Here is a 17,046-nt window from a genome sequence, read left to right as displayed (position 1 = left end):
GATACTCTTCGTGTTTATTTACATGCCGTTTTGACAAACACTACACACTGGTCTGTCAACAAAAGTACATTGTATTTTTCCTCCTTGCAACATTGACAGACAGAGACTTTATCAAGTGAGTCATACATTTGGTTTTATGCATCATAAAAGTCATTTCTATTCTTAATAAAGTTGTGGTACCAGGACATGTCATCAGCATGGTATATTAACAAAAGGAGGAATACGCTTTATTATTGGAATAAAAAAAAACTGACAACCAATAATTTGTCATGTCTTGTCCACTCCCATGAGTTTGCCATTTCCATTTTGTTCTCTTCACCATCGACCAGAAGAGAATGTCTCTACTTTCTTTTGTATCTATAGGCAAAAAAGACAACAGTGTAAGACATACATGATGTGTACAGAAAAAAACACAACACATGCAATAGCAGAATGATGCACTAACCTTGTTTTGGATTTGAAAGCTCCCCCTTTCTTTGTTGATAGCCCCAGTCTCTTCTTGTCTTCAAATGATGGCCTGAGAAAAAGAACGGTTTGTGTTCAAATAACAGCAGGAACTCAACAAATCTGCCCACACATCCTGATGCTACAAGTCAATCTTGTCAAAAGCGACAAGACCTATTCTATTCATATATGTTTTTCTACTTTAGACATTTGACATGGCAACAGAATGACATGGCAAAATGTTTAGGATAGAAACTTACCCAGCTCTGTACTGCTTCAATGCCTTCTTGCTCGTGTTGGTCAGCTCCTTATCAAACACGGACTTCATTCCAGGTTTTCCACTCTTCTTTGCTGGAGAGGAAAGAGGAAATGCAAATATATAGTTGATGGGCAAATATAAAGTAGATGGGCATATTCAAATAAATGGAGACTTATTCTGTTTCACAGAATAGAAATATTTGTTGTGCATGCCTACATACTGTTAAAAGTAGTTTCATATTTTGGCATGAAGTTGAGAGAAGTGCTACTGTATTTGTGAAACCTAATGTCAAGCGCTCTCATTCACTTGACTAGTGGCCCATGAGGCATGTCAACCTTCTTGGGCACTGAGATGCCAATTCCGCTTTGTCCCACCCACACACACACACACACACACACCTTTTTGGAGCGGCTCATCTTCTGGACAGGCCCGGGCTCGCTTTGGTCTGCGATCACGCTTGGCGGTCCTCTCGGCGTACATCTGCGACTTCAGGATCTCAAACTGAGCCCTGTCCTCAGCCTGGTGAAGACCGACAGGAGAGGCAGCGGAGAAGACAGTTAGAGGGAAAACACTAACTATACAAGCAGAGGATGCCACAAAAAGGAGAATCTACAGACAAGAGTGCTTCAAACTGGGCTCCATCTGGTCATTGCTTCCCAGTAATGTGAAAGGAAGCCTACTCTTAGAAAAACAACTCCATCAAGAAAGCATGTTGGCTGATTTCTTAATCTCTAGGTAGAGGCTAGATAGGAGATTAATTACATTTTAGCTCAATGTTTTAAGACCATTTCCTGTGAACACCAACTTCAATGCTAATGCTACATTTTCCATGACATCAGGGCCCAGAGCCATCCGATGCTAACTGGCAAGCACAGCACAGGAAACAAACTCAAGGCCACGTTGACATTCTTTACCGTCAGCTCTTTCTTTTTGCCATCTTTCAGGAACTTCTGCCGTTTCTTCGTCCCCCTCAGGGCCAAGTCAAACTCCTGCAGGGCTTTTGTCACTGAGCAGGGAAAAAGGAAGAGAGTTCAGGCTGTGCTCTGCACACGCGGGAAATGAAATGGGTCACCCTGACTGTTCAGAGCAACTAGAGAGCATAGAAGTACAGCTACTGAGCAGGCTTGAAGAGTAAATGCCAGCTCTATCACTGTAGCACAGGCTGGGCTCATTACCAATAGCCCCGCTTATCCCTCATCCATATTAAGTCACTACATCACAGCACAAAGGCCACACTTTTCCCCCTTTATTTCAAACTGCTTTTTGAGGCTTTACTTCTCCGCTTGAGGAAAAAAGGACATGGGGTATTTGGGCTCTCCTGAGTGCACCTACCACCCACAGGATTATCTGTCCAGCTCCTCTCGGTCCCTAAATACTCACTGCGATCGCTCTTTCTTTCCTGGTTGGTTTGGAACCAGGTCCTGGGCATATCGTCAGCGCTCTGAGTCAGCTTCTTCTGGGCGCCGTTGATCTAGGAGCACACAAGGCCACCAAAGCTCAGAAAAGCCCCAAAGACAACGGATGAACCATTTGATTTGTTTTTCTTGGACGGACAGCAGGCGAGGTGTCAACGGTACCTGTGCCTCTGAGTGGGACAGCTCTCGCTCCTCCCTCTCCAGACGCATCACGGCGTACACATCCTTCTCCAGCTTGTCAATCAAATCCCTGAACTTCAGGATCACCTCTGGGAACAGGAATGACAAAAAAAAAATGCATTGCTATAACCTTCCCCACAGAATGTTTACTGCCAACACATAAATAAGTAACCTGTTTTAAGCCTACTCTTTAGATAAGATGATCAATAATTTAAAGAGTTAAGACAAAACATGAAAATACTGCAGCTAATCTTTCTAACTAGGGTACAGTACGTTATGTGGAAGGATGTTTGTGAATGTATAACCTACTTTGTGTAATATGTTTATGGGGAACCAAGTTGAAAAGCTTGAAACGTATCTGCAAGTAGCTTTACTAGATTTAGGGCCAAAGCCTGACTCTAAAAGGTAGAAAACATGTTTCTTGTCTTAATTGAAACCAATCTGTGATTTCCAGGAAAGCAGAAGTGTTTAACCGACTCCAGTAAATTCCATGTAAGGGGACACCAGTTACAGATATGACTGAATACTCCAGGCCTTTGACTGTTCCAGGACGTAGTAAATCCGACACTGCTTCTCACTTCTCAAAAGGCATCAACAGTGCACTGATTCAGGGTAGGTCAAGATCTTTGATGCTTTTAAGGACATTCAATGAAATTCCCATGGCCTTTTCCAACCTTTAAGTCCGCAAACTTACAAAATGTACTTTACCAGTTCAGCCTAATTATTGAAAACTGAATCGAAACTGTATCACGCTGCAGAAAATAAGCACGGCGAAACATTATCCATGGAAAAGTACATTAATTATATCTACTGTACATACATTATACATACCGTCCTAAACTTTTAATGAATTAACTTAATTTCATGACCTTCCAGGATTTCCATGAGAACCATGAGAACCCTAGAAATATGGATGCACCTGAATTTTGAATTGTGATTTACTTCCCGAAGACACTGAGTTTTTGTAGTGAATTTCTTTTTACTAATTTCTCTCGACTAGAATGACACACATTTCACACTCTGTCTTTTGCTCTGGTCAGACATGTTGTGCACTGTTGTAATAACAATGGGTTCCGCTCGAGACTGAGTCAGGGTGCACGTGACAAACAAGATGATATAATGTTGCTTCCCTTGGTGCCTGTGCCTCTTTCCTTGACCTGCACTACTCCAGATATTTTGTGCCAGGGATACTAATACCCCCTCCCCTCGCCTCCGACCACTGTTAAACCGTCTTTCTGTTTCTTCTCAGTGATGCATGTGTACGGTACAGCAAATCAGTATGTTTATTAGTCAAATATACTGTAAGGGGAGAGCCATAGAAAGCTAAGACCACCCTCCATATATTGAACCCCTCCCTATGTTTTATCATAGGATACAATATTATGCAATTATGTGCTTTTTACCTTCTCTGTGCAGACACACACAGCTCTACTGAGCTGTTCATATGGTGTTGTAAAATAAAGCCTAATTTTGAAATCAGTTTGGTTCCTCAGTGCGCAGAGTTATTAAGAGTTATTACAAATTGGAAATCTGAAATAGTTCCATCGCCCCTTGAACCTGAGACAGGGGACTTTCCTCCACAGTTACCGCTGCTCTGTTCAGCTCAAACTGGAATTGGTCTGCCCAAAAGGGCTCCATAGGAGTAGTACTCTTACCTTGAGGAAGAACGCGGGCCTTGACGGCCGTTTTGGCCTTCTTGACGATCTCCTTCAGCATTTTCCTCTCTGTCTCGCCCACCAGGGACACGGAGCGGCCCACTTTGCCTGCTCGCGCCGTTCGGCCCACCCTGTGCACGTAGTGCTTCACGGTGTTGGGCATCGTGAAGTTAATGACCTGAAGAGAGAAGGAGCTCATAGGATTATGCACTTGTCACCGGCTCAGAGACTTTACGAGGTTATGCCGTTGAAGCTTTGAGATTATTTGTAGCGGGAAAACTGACAGGCACGCTTTGTCAAATGACAATATTAAAATAATATGCTCATGGATGCAATGGATGCCTCTGAAGTACTTACCGTTTTGACACCGTCGATGTCAAGACCTCTAGCAGCTACATCTGTGGCCACCAGGATATCAATCTGTTCATCTTTAAACCGCCTGCAAAACACAAACAATTTTTTTTTTTCACAAGAATGTCAAAATGTTGTGTTATACCAGGATACAGGATATATATTTTTTAAACCTGTAATACATGAGGGCTATAAAGCACATGAGGTAAAACAGGTGAGCGCTGTACCTGAGACTCTCCAATCGCTGGGTCTGGGAGAGGTTGCCGTGGAGCTCGCCCACCTTCAAGCCAATGAGGCCCAGCAGGATGTGCATGCGGTGGGCCTGCTTCTTGGTCTGCGTGAATAACATCACATGGTCCTGGAAGGTCCTGGTCAGCAGGGCTATAGATACAGTTTGGACAACAAATGAACAACTCAACTCTGATTGACATCATTCATCTATACAACTCTAATGCAATTAGTCTGTTGGAAATTACCACTTTTAGTAATTCAAAAGGTGGCAATCCTTTAGTAAATGCCCAGATTGTGGCATTAAAACTGGGCATTGGATGTTGTGTAAAGCTTGGTTAAATAAATGGGAGCAGAAATCAGGTTTGGCTTAGAGGGCATCCAATTCATTTTGAGGATTACTGAACAAACAACATTTAACAATTTTGAACCAAGTGTGTTACTGTAAGCCTCAAGCTCTATGCAAATGTGGGGACAATACTGTTCATCCGTAAGTGCTTAGTCTATGCAAAACACTGAATCTAATAGCAAAAATTCATGGGCTGTGACAGAACAAGATGTGGTCATTCTCAAGCCTGTGGCTATTACAGTATTACAGGCCTGTCTCACATGATTTCTCTAGGTGCAGTTAAACATTAGAGCTGTCCCATTAATGCTTATCTGACCTTAAAGTTTTATTAAGATGATATTTCCATAATAACCACTTTCAGGCTGGCCTGCTTTATATGCACTGGTCATGTTTGCATTAACCTTTTTAAAGTTGTTTTGCTGTTTTTGTATCTTTTTTTCACTTGTTTATGAGATGGTCATCACTCCTTATACTGCCTGCACATTGAAAGAGCTAAGTGAAATGTTTAAACAGTAATTGACATTTTACAAATAGATCCCATCATCTATCAACATGGCGTAGATAATTGCTCATCAATTTGTTATTGCTGAACAACAATAAGACTCTTGCTGCAGTATTTCGATGAACGGCACCTGTTGCACAGGATGCAAAGCGACATTTTATAGGTTCTCTATAGTACCATTCTATTTCATTAAGCATTACCTGACGAGTCAATCAATAACTCAATTACAGATCGCCCCCCCCCAACAAACACACACACACACACTATTGTTGAGTAACACTACCCTCTGTTCATGTCAGCCTGTACAGCTGTTTTGATGGAAATATACATGTTGAAGACATGAAGTTTTTGTTGTTTGAGTGTATTTTGGGAATGAAACAAAACTGTACTGCCAACATTTGGGAGTAGTGGTGTTATATGACTTTTTGGTGATATGACTTGTATGGTTTTACCAAGGTGAGAAGAAAATGTCAGGTAAGACCTTGAATAGCAACGTCGACCTGCAGCAAAACACTGCTACTATAACGGAGAGCTGTTTCCAGAGATGTCTCTGGTTGCATTTGTTCCTGCATAGATTAAGTATGCATACGTATTAAACTGTCCTGCCAGGTACCTCCAGACTCTGCTGAGCTAGCAGCTTCAGTGATGGGTACAAACTGAAATGCCACTAAGACAGTCATTTTAGCGACTGAGCACCTTAAATAACCAGTGGGGAGAAACAAATCATTTAATGGTCGAGTGGGGTTTGAGCACTTCAGGTTTCAGGTTCAGCACTTTCCTTGATTCAGGATTAATACAACCATTCTTGTGTGGTTTAAAACAAATACCTCGGTAAAAGTTAGGGATGCACCAACCGATATTTGTATCGGTACCGATATTGAAGACATTTCTAGATCAGGTATCGGTGACAATAAAAAAAAAAAAAAAAAAAAATATTATTATTATTATTTTTTTTTTTTAATGTTTATGTATATAGGTAGTGTATTATGAGTGCACGTTGCTAATAGTAGCGATTAGCATGCTAAGCGGAGATTTAGTTATGTCCTGATGTTGATGCGCTGTAATAGAGATGGGTTCATCCTGTTATGATTTCGACTGGATGAGCTATGAATGAGATTCATGTTGCCTTGTGTAATGTCCACAATTATATGTATCGAGTAATATTAGTTGTGTAATTGTTATCGTGTAGCAATAACTAAGTAATTCAGTGCAGTGCTAATTAGTCCCCATTCTCATTGCAGACACACACATATGTAGGATCACATGCATCGTCATGTAATGGAAATTGATAAATGCACATTAAAGGGAGATAAAGAATACTGCTTTGGTAATCGTGGGTCTTTTAACAGACTAGAACCAGCAAATACATTAACAGGTCACCATGCTGAGCCTCTACAATGTAACTTAAAAGTTGACGCTAGCGGATATATGATTGCTAACTAATATGAACACTAGCGCTAGTTAGAACGTACATTATTTGTGATAATTTTTAGCCTATGTTATGAATTGATAGTGATGACTAGACATGATGTTAAGTAGCAAATGAGCAAAAAATGCACCAAGATCTCATGTCATGCACTCCTCATTTCTCCCTCTCGCACGTGTGGTCACACACATACACACAGTTACCATAGTTTTGCGCTGTTTTTTTAATATCGGTATAGGATCGTATCGGGCGATACTAAACCTCATATATCGGTATCGGTATCGGAGGTGAAAAAAGCGGATCGGTGCATCCCTAGTAAAAGTCTATGGGTAAAACAGACTACATGTTTGAGGGTAAAATCCAAGCTCTCTGTCTGTAAAACGCTAGTGAAAATAGCAAATTATTAATACTTTTAGTGCTAGAAACTACAATTTCTCACTCATCATTGATGTGAAGCCTCATTAGAACCACTGCACTTAGAATCAAGCAGTCAGTTACACTTCAGGACGACACCCGACACACGATCATGTTATAGGTGTTGATTTCCAATGCATGCCACAAACAAAAAAGGATGTGACACTTTCAGAAACTTTTCAAAGCACGTATTTGGTTAAGAGGAGAAAAACCATCTCCTTTACCATTTCATTTTTATTTATCTGCCCAGCTACACAAATTATGAGTTACGGTCAGTCGAACTCAAATCTATCTTTTATAATAGGCAGTGAGCAGTTCTTTTCTGATAAAAATCAGCTACTGAGGAAAATAGTGGCCAGTGCATAAGCCTGTACTAGTACAACTGCAATGTTGCCATTAATGGACTAATGGCATGCCAGCTTCTACATCGAAACGAAGACCATTTGCAGAGCAATCAACGTTGAGTATAACTCACCTGCCACAATGGCCTCCCGGTCGCCTTCTCTCGCTTGCCGAACCCTCACAAACTCTTGCCTGAGGTAGGGCGCCACATCCGTGTTACTGTTCACGAAGATCCTCACTGGCTGCTTCAGGGAGACTGTGGCCAGGTCTTTCACCTAGGGTTACACATTTAATTGAATACCAGAGATGTTTGCAGAACACTTGGTGCCAGAATACAACAAATGACACTAGAACTGACACTGTTCCTCAGGTTGTGAAACACATCAAGACATGATTTAAATCAGCTTGAAAGCACTGAGGAATTCCAAAAGTAGCCTGACTGCATTCACTGTGGACTGAACATGCCCCTTTTGGATTTAAATTAGATTACATTGACAGAGACTGGATAAAATAGCAGCGAGAATAAATCCAAATGTGACATCTTGTCCAACCCGCTCGGCAGATGCCAAACTGGCAAATCAATGGCATTTAAATGAGAGCACGTACTCTATGTCATCATCTGAACAACTGCTCACTGATTGATGGTAGAGCACAAAAGACTGACAAGCTCTTCTGAACTGCTCAAATTAAGGCTTTAATCCCAGCGAAAACTAAAACAATATGTGTGAAATATAGAATAGAATACAATATGTGTGAAATATAGAAAGACAATGTGTCAAAAACATATCTAGATATCCGTATGTGCAAGGTGTGTATGTTTAGCCACTTTGGGCTCACTGCTGGTTGGCCTCACAAACCTCTTCACTCATGGTGGCTGAGAAGAGCATGGTCTGTCTCTGGTAGGAACACATCCTGATGATCTCCTTCATCTGCTCCTCAAAGTACTCATCCAGCATCCTAGAGAACAGGTCACAACAGACAAAAGAGACACATGAGCACCTTGATCTAGGTGGCGGTCATCGTCCTATTCTCAGTGCCTGGCACCTAAATAATTAATCCGGCACAGGACGGCCTAAGGTAGTGACTCAGCATCCAAGTGAAAAGTAACAAAAGCCCCGCCGAATAAGAGGTCAGGGGAGAGACAGGGCAGCGTTATCAGGTGCCGTTTTCCAATAGTGCGGCACATCCATCTGACCTGTCAGCTTCGTCGAGGATGAGGATCTCGATCTGGCTGAGCTCGAATGATGGTGTGTTGTGCAAGTGGTCGATCAAGCGGCCCGGTGTGGCGATGAGGACGTCGGGCCCATTGCGCAACGCGGCCTCCTGGGACTTCAAGTCCAAGCCGCCTAGAACAAAGAGAGCAGGAAACAATAAGCCAGACCCACTGCTAGCGCCAAGTGTTTTAATTGGTTTTACACAAGTACAATCAATCAGGGATTGGGAAAAGTGACATGAATCATCAAAGTCAAAGCTTTCCAACCCCTGTTTCAAGCCTGTGTATTTATTAAACCACACCTTATTTTGCCATGTTTAACACTTAGAAGAGGCAGCTTCTACGTCTAAATTGTTAAGAGAATATTTACCCATTGAGCAGACTAACAGTTACAATACCTATGTTGAACAGTCATAAAAACAAAGGATTATGACAAGAGATTGTGAAGAATAGCGAGAGCAAATGATTGATGTCATTCATTACAACATTACAACTATGAAATCTTTGACAAATTATTCAAGCTCTTAACAAAACCTTGACAATTTTTCACTGTGACAAATGTAAGCAAGCCATGTGGAAGTAAAAAGGCCTCCATAAAAGTGAGAATCCCTTTATAAACTAGCTCAGTCGTTCTCAGCATACTGCACAGCCCCTGAGTTGGATGGATAGTTGCTTACCCACAGCGAGGCAGGTGGCGATAGGGGTGAACTGTGCCAGTTGACGTGCCACAGAGTGGACCTGGATGCCCAGCTCTCGGGTTGGCACGAGGACCAGGACACGGGTCACCTGGGCCTGCTTGGGCTTGTACAGGAGTCGCTCCAGAACGGGGAGCATGAATGCTGCCGTCTTACCTGGTGTACAATTAGTTCATTCAAATTAACATCAAATTCAGCGTAATAAATACAGATCACTATCCAGTCCAATAGACAATACAATACAATGTCCCCCTGCTTCTATGGCTCATTGATTCGGAATGCAGAATAACCCTGTTGTCCAAAAGCCTTACAAATTCCAACGCAAACATCAAACAATATGCTGACTATCAGACCACAAAATCCTTCAGATATTCACTGGATACAAATGCTCAACTGCATGTTCAACAACAGTTTGGCAGCCAACCCTTGGATGGCTTTCTGAACAGAGAGAGATTGAGCAGCTCTTACCGGTGCCAGTGGCAGCACAGGCACAGATGTCCTTTCCCATCAGCCCAATTGGCACACAGGCCTTTTGGATGGGGGTGGGCTGCTTGAAGCCCATGGTTGTGATGGCCTACAGACAGGGAGAGTCACATCCGTAACTGATGAGAACTGACTAATGTCAACTTAACAAAGGAAGGCATTTTATTTAATTTGTTAATTTTTTCAGGGATGACTACCATGTAAACAAAAGGCCTGGAGATGGGCAAACAATACGTAAAACATCAACAGGAATACAGGGTATTTGCACTTTTATCTTGCCCTCAGAGCTTAAGCATAGTGGTAAGCATGGATTTTCATCTTTTGGCTGGGGAGACTCTTGGTTGGACTTCTAATGACTCGGGCTACCTGTGTGGGTTGATGAATTTTGTAGTACAATCCATTCAACAAAGACATAAACTGTAGTCAAGGGACCTAAGGTGGCATACCTTCAGTATGGGTCTGGAGAGGTTCATGTCCTGGAAGGTTAGGCTTTCATCATAGTTGGAGGCATCCGCGAAAAATGTCTCGGAAGACTGTCATAAGCAAGGGAATGAGACAATTAGATCATCAAAACGATTACACGTAGCAACAACTATTGCAGACCAAAACAAAAATAAATATTTTGAAAAAATTATAAACATACAATCCTAAATAAGTGGTTCTGGACAAACCCACTTCTTTCTTTACAGCTAAAGACACAAGTGACCCACCTCATCTCCTGCCTTCTTCTTGCCTTTGGCAGCCTTCTCCCTCAGAGTATCTACATGGACATAATTCAGAGAATTACAGGCGAGTTACCACACAATATGGCCTGCCCAAGAACAGTTTATCTTGTATGCGCACAGTTAAATATCATAACAATGCCAATCGTTGCTGCATATAGGTAAACAACATTGCGGAACATAGGTAAACAAGTGTCAACTACACATTATGTAGCTTGTGTAATTTTGTAACTTCCCTCATGTGGCTATGATATAGAGAGTAGATTAAAAATATTAAATACCGATCTGTATAAATACAGATATTTCCCAGTGTAGTATTTTTTTCAAGTCTAACACAGCACACAAGCATTCACATAACAACTAAATACTGTGAAAGTAATCACCTGCTTTTTTGAGAACCTCTTCGTCTGCTGAGGAGAACTCTTCTTCTTCATACTCATCCGATGCTTCAGCGTCATCTCCAGCTTCTTCTTTCTCATCAACACCTTCTTTCTCATCGCCATCATCATCGCCATCATCTTCATCATCATCATCATCGTCGTCGTTGTCGTCGTCGTCTTTGTCGTCAGCATTTTCCTCGTCCTCATCTTCTTTAATACCACCACCTCCATCCTCCTCTGATTGTTTTGTATTATCAGAAGTCTGTGATGTTTTACCCTCCTTCAGCGCTTTCTCCTAAGAAAGGCATGGCAGCGAGTATTTTCATTAATACAGAGGCAAAACTTGGGGAAAAAGGGGAAAAAAACTCAATGAAAGGTTACTCACCTCAATTTTCCTCTTTTTGCGCACTTTTTCAATTTTCTCATCAAGGGTGGTCGGTGCTTTCTGAAAGACGATAGACATCAGTGCAAATGCTGTGGGTTACTTTGATTGAACTAAAACTGAAGGAACCAAAGTTAGACATCCTGATGCAAGTGACAGACGAAATAGTGACACATATGTGCCCAATAGCTACGGGACTGACACAAGAACTGGATACAAACTAACCCTCTTCTTGAGCTGAGCCAGAACGTCTGCCATGGCCCAGTCCGCACTGTAGAGTCCATCTCGTTCTCCAAACTCGAAGCCAGAACTGAACTCATTACTACGTCCTTTCATAGCTTTCTTCTCGCGTCCTAATACAATAGGCTGCTCCTGAGAAAACATGAAGCGAGACAGTGGTTGGCACACAAGTTGGGCTAGAAAAAATGGCATGTCATGGTATCTCCCTACTATGAGCACTGTTCGGGAATTGTAAGGGCTCCGCAAACACTTACGAAAACGCCACATTCTATCTGATAAACAACGTTACTCACATCTTCCACGTCAGATGCCGAATCGGGATCTTCTGGTATTTCGTCGTCGTCATGGAGGGTACCAATAAGACCAAAGTCTGATAACATTTTGTTTGTGAGGAACGAACGATAGATGTATAGGGAACTAGTTAAATACCTAGCTGAAGTTTGCTATACCAAGCTTGCTTGGGAGCTAACAAACAACCAAACAGATCTGCAGTTAAATACACCTTTTGTTTTTTAAACTGGTTCACAACTTAAATGCCAACGATAGTAATGAATTTGTAAATCCTACAAGTAAATAAATAATTACATTCACATTACACAACTCAACCTCATTTTAGGTGGCACACGTGTGGAACACTACTGAATCTAACAGCGTGTAGCTAGCGACAATAACGAAAGTTTCAACATGGCCGCCATTCGTAATGTTTTCAAAATAAAAGTGGAAACCGATTTCATAGTTTTTTTTAACTATACAAGGACGAAAAATGAAGAAAAAAAGGGCTCATTTAACGAAATGTACGTGGTACCAAAGGTACATAAACGTAAAGATGGAAATATACAAAACAACTTGGAAAAAAGTTTGAAATGCCTTTTTTTTAAATACAAAGTGCCTACTAGTAAGTGTTGTTCAGCTGGGGAAAAAAGACATTCTGGGAAAGACAAATCAAAAGTTATATACAAATGAAAAGGGGTTTTAACATCAACATGAGGTAAAATAAAAGCTTTATGACAAGTACTTAGGAAGTGAGTACAAGGAAATATGACAAGGAAATATATAGATATTGACACCGGAATCATCTTTGTAGGTATAGGGCATGGTAAGCCCAGCCGAATCACATACAGTAAGGGCCTATTGAAGTCATTAAACTTGTGTGGCTGATAAAACAACAAGTTGTGATTCCTTGATATGAGGGTTAAATGAAATCCTTAAACAAGTACTTTAAGGAAATGTATAGATATTTAGCTCTGAATCGCCTTTGTTTGTCCCAGGACAACGTAAGCCCCAGCCCAGGCATATACATTACACAGCAAAAACACAGCAACATTTCCTTCAGTCCGTAGTTCTGCTTTCCAGTACATTGGCTTATCTTCACTCTCAACTCAGTAAGTTCATGTGAAACATTTTCATTACAGCCTAACAAGCCTAACAGTTCATGCTGTTTCACAAATTGTAGTTGCATATATGTAATAAGAGTGTCCCATAATGTTTATGTGGAGTGTTTAATAGCTAATAGCATTTATATACATTATAATGCATATATTATGTAAATATCATAGCCACCTCAGTTGTTTTCCCTTATATTAATGAGTAGCTTGTGAAAAACTAAAATGTGAATCTCTCTGTGGTGTCCGCTTGTAGAACATTTATTATTAACCCTGTCTTCTGTTTTGTCCTGTCCAACTAAAATACTAAATCAAAAGGTCCTTTTAGAAAATACTGTGAACAGAAATTGTTATTTGAATCACCTTTGTAGTTACCAGGGTATAAAAACCCCAGTCAAGTCACATACACTTTGTCTAGAATTACATTTTTAGATAAAATACAGACATTGAGGCCTGAATGGAGCCTAACAAAGAGGGCTCGGCAGAGGATGAACTTCCCGAGCCTCCTGAAGATGTTCAATCTGCCAAAGGCCATGATGGTGTACTTTTACCCTGCCTTCGTTGAGTCCATCCTAACCTGCTCCATCACCATCTGGTACACTGCCTTTACTGCCAACGACAAGAACAGACTGCAACCTATCATTCGTTCTACTGAGAGGGTTCTTGGCTGCAATTTGCCACCACTCCAAAACCTGCACAACTTCGTTACAAAGTCAAAGAGTAACTGTCATGTGTTTGCTTCTCTTTAATACCACTTGTGGAGCTGTATAATGAAAAGGGATGTTTTTTCCTTCATTTGTTCAACCACACTTTTGTAAAATTATGTATGAATTTCTGTATGTGTATTTGTGTTAACAATTTGTATTGCATACTCCACATATATTTTAAATTGGTCACATCCATGTGCTGTGTGGCCCTTGGTGTGATATGCAACCTTCCGAATGTGGTGATGTATTATTGATTTAATGGCGAAGTGAGTGATAATAAATACCGAAAATTGAAATGTTGTGTAGCAGGCTACCATCTCATTCCATGGTTAATTGCTAGATAAGTGTGCTCAAATTATAAAATTTGCAGATGCAATATGCATCGTATTTATCTACACTCGTTAGCATATGCCGTGTAAAACATTCTAACCTGTCAAAAAAAAAATGGGACTTTTACTTTTATCCCTGTCATATTGTCGCTAGCTTCACGGATCGACTGCATCTTCGTCTTTTTTTTCTGTACTGCCCTCTAGCGCTTCGAAAGTCCCAAGGCAAAGTATCCTGACCTGATTGGATTTTTCCTTGTCGAAAACTGGTCTCGAGAGCAGCCCGACGAGAAAAGAGAAACAAGATGCGAATAAATCATCGAGCTTCCCTCCCGCATAAATGGCCTACTGTGACGGTACTGTACCAGTCATTTTATCTTTAAAAAAAAGTAGAATTGTAAAGTGTTCCCCGTTGATAGAAAATGCATTACAAGACCGGTAAACATTGCCTTACAAACGATAACCAGCTTCATAAATGTGCTTCCAACTAAACCCTCACTCCATCTACCAAGTTCAAAAGGACTCAACAATATTTAAAATGCAAATGTCATTTTAATCTGATAAAAAAAAACAGCCCAGACAAGTACATGACAACTGCAACAACCCACAGCGTAAATCATGTTGGAATGCAATTAACTTAATAATTTGAATCAAACAGCAATCATTCTACAATCCTTTCATCAACACCCCTGTCCAGAGGGAACACAAAACTGCGATTAATCATTGAATAAATCGTTTCAGTAGTGTGGCAAAATAAACAAAGCACATTCAAAACTAATTTGTCCTTCAGACACTTTTATTTAAAAAACAGAAAAATACAAAACAAAAAAAAAGAAAACAAACTATACAACAGCCTCATTCAACATTCCCATTCTCGGCCAAGAAAAACGGCTCATTATGACTTCCTGGTTGATTTAGCTCAAGGTCTGGGGGGACGCATTCCTGGTGGGGGAGGTCCTGAAAGGGAAGGTGGCACAAGTTTTAAAAACCAACACCAAATTATATATATATGAAGACACACGCACAAAAAACAGCAATTCCAGTGCACTTAAGAGGGGGAATTGCACTTATTTCAGAATTCATCCTAATTGGGGCTTACCTCTCATGCCAGGGGGAGGGGGCCTCATGCCTGGAGGGGGCATACCCATCCCCAGGGGAGCCCCTCGGCCTGGAGGACCCATCATTGGAGGGCCCATGGGTGGGCGCATGCCAGGTGGAGGGCCCATCATGCCTATGGACAAGGGGACATCAACCTTTTACTCAAAGTGGGCACATTGACTGCACAGATGTGACACTGAACATTAGACTAGACAGAAGGCAAATAATGGCTAAAATAAGTTCAGCAGTCAGAAACTAGTAAAAGCCCTCCTGATGACAGCAAAATGCTTACCAGGTGGAGGTGCTCCTCTTCCCATTGGTGGTGGGGGTCCTCCTCGGCCAGGTGGATACTGCGTGGGGGCACCTGCAATGCTGGAACCAGCCGCAGCTGCAGCAACTGTCCCCCGGCCTTGAGGAGTCATCACCTGAGAGAAAAAAAGTTTTTTATTATTACACCCTGGAAAAGAACATAGCTGAAGTGGCAAAATCAAAAAGGCTGAAGACTCAATCTGAAACTGGAGCACAATCCTGGAAAGGTGCATTAAGCCCTCTGCCCAGTCTTGCAACTACACAGATGACAGGAAGGAGGAGAGAACATGGTTTTATACATAGCATAAACCCTTGCTTACTTGTTGTGATGGGCCACCAACACCTCGAACTGGCCCAGCCAAGCCTGCGGGAGCCTGAGGCATGGGGGCTCCAGCCGGCACACCGCGGCCTGCTGCCCTACCAACACCTGGACCACCAGCCACACCAGCCAGAGGGACACGAGCAATGCCGGTCTGAAAAAGAACCAGCTTAGTTTAACAAACTGAAGGTTTACAGGACATTTAATTGCAAACAAAAGACTCAGCATTCACCCGACTTGACAATGACCAAGCCTAAAGAGCACACTTACATCTTTGGGAGGGGGGCCTTCCACAGTCATTGAGACCAGATTCTCTCCTCTGAGCAACACAAGGCCAAGTACCCTCTTCTCCTCACGTTCTGGCTGTTTTGAGTTCTTGGGCCTGAGAAAAGAAAAGCAAGTCTTAGGGACTAAATGGTCTAAAATGTGATCAACCACAATTGGAAAACTAATTTTACACTTACTTTATCTTCCTGAATTCGTCGCAATCGCACAAGATTAGGTTCATGTGTTTGTCGAAAGCTTTAAAAGTCCCAATGAATATCCGTCCGTCTTGCAGTATACATCGCATCCGATAGTCGATGTGCTGCAACATCTTACTGCTTTTACCAACCGTCTGTTAAAAAGAGAGATTACATTACATTAACATACAAAGAGAATGGTTAGCAGAGTAATGAATGATTTTCGCCCTTTACACCCAGCAAAACATAACGCCAGGCCTTTGTCCACAAAGACATACTTGCAATTACACGTAAAAAGGAGGAATGCTACGGTCATTTTGCAACAATCAAAGGCAAGCTAACGTTACTATCCAACTGCAAAGACCAACTTCTAGGAGGTGATTAAACAATAGCAATGCAACAAGGCGAATGGCCAATTACACAACCCATGCCCCGTTATGAGTAAAGTCTTATTCCATGTTAAAAAAGTTAAGGAATTTAAGTAGTGAGACTTCAAACGGACAGGCTATCTAAGGAAACGTTAGTGTGTCGTAGCTAGCTGTTAGCAATCTAGCTAATCCGAATACAGAATATTAACCCAATTTCTTCAAAACAGGTCCTGTAAATACGTTACAGGCCAAACTAAACATAATCAACTTTGAATAATCGTAGAATCTCACCATGGTTGCGGTTCTGATGGTTCCGATTTAGCTCGGATTACACCAAAGAAATCTAAAAATTGACCCGCGAAGTGAAATCCGCCGGGTCCGCCTTTATCGTTGAAC

The 17,046-nt window shown here is 41.6% G+C and overlaps 2 protein-coding genes across 2 annotated transcripts; both read right to left on the bottom strand.

Annotated features, from left to right (window-relative positions):
• Nucleotides 1-47: 47 nt before the first annotated feature.
• Nucleotides 48-12,300, bottom strand: ddx27 (DEAD (Asp-Glu-Ala-Asp) box polypeptide 27). Its single transcript, XM_080845927.1, has 21 exons — nt 11,974-12,300; nt 11,666-11,812; nt 11,444-11,503; nt 11,062-11,353; nt 10,667-10,716; nt 10,403-10,489; nt 9,942-10,047; nt 9,456-9,629; nt 8,761-8,911; nt 8,423-8,522; nt 7,699-7,840; nt 4,532-4,685; nt 4,311-4,392; nt 3,954-4,131; nt 2,281-2,387; nt 2,084-2,174; nt 1,618-1,709; nt 1,102-1,222; nt 705-795; nt 446-517; nt 48-357 (listed from the first exon to the last, which is right to left on the bottom strand). The coding sequence occupies exons 1-21, from the start codon at nt 12,058-12,060 to the stop codon at nt 342-344; spliced, it is 2,400 nt and encodes a 799-aa protein (XP_080702053.1). The 5' UTR covers nt 12,061-12,300; the 3' UTR covers nt 48-341.
• A 2,327-nt stretch (nt 12,301-14,627) lies between these two features.
• On the bottom strand, nt 14,628-17,046 carry snrpb (small nuclear ribonucleoprotein polypeptides B and B1). The gene is made up of 7 exons (XM_080845932.1): nt 16,942-17,046; nt 16,286-16,437; nt 16,092-16,203; nt 15,823-15,975; nt 15,486-15,618; nt 15,195-15,326; nt 14,628-15,052 (listed from the first exon to the last, which is right to left on the bottom strand). Exons 1-7 carry the CDS (start codon nt 16,942-16,944, stop codon nt 15,015-15,017), a joined length of 723 nt encoding a protein of 240 aa, XP_080702058.1. The 5' UTR covers nt 16,945-17,046; the 3' UTR covers nt 14,628-15,014.

The sequence above is a fragment of the Sprattus sprattus genome (genome assembly GCF_963457725.1).
Source record: "Sprattus sprattus genome assembly, chromosome: 10".
NCBI classification, from domain to species: Eukaryota; Metazoa; Chordata; class Actinopteri; order Clupeiformes; family Clupeidae; genus Sprattus; species Sprattus sprattus.
The sequence above is the reverse complement of the archived record's forward strand: the minus strand, read 5'-3'. Positions and strand labels throughout refer to the sequence as shown.

What these genes read in the sequence shown, in the direction of transcription:
- snrpb (XM_080845932.1), bottom strand. An exon ending in AAGAGGAGCACCTCCACCTG is followed by an intron (nt 15,327 to 15,485) that starts GTAAGCATTTTG and finishes CCTTGTCCATAG; the next exon opens with GCATGATGGGCCCTCCACCT. An exon ending in CCCTCCCCCTGGCATGAGAG is followed by an intron (nt 15,053 to 15,194) that starts GTAAGCCCCAAT and finishes CTTCCCTTTCAG; the next exon opens with GACCTCCCCCACCAGGAATG.
- ddx27 (XM_080845927.1), bottom strand. Translation starts at nt 12,060, where the DNA reads ATGTTATCAGACTTTGGTCTTATTGGTACCCTCCATGACGACGACGAA. An exon ending in GCAAAAAGAGGAAAATTGAG is followed by an intron (nt 11,354 to 11,443) that starts GTGAGTAACCTT and finishes TGCCTTTCTTAG; the next exon opens with GAGAAAGCGCTGAAGGAGGG. An exon ending in AGATGAGCCGCTCCAAAAAG is followed by an intron (nt 796 to 1,101) that starts GTGTGTGTGTGT and finishes TTTCCTCTCCAG; the next exon opens with CAAAGAAGAGTGGAAAACCT.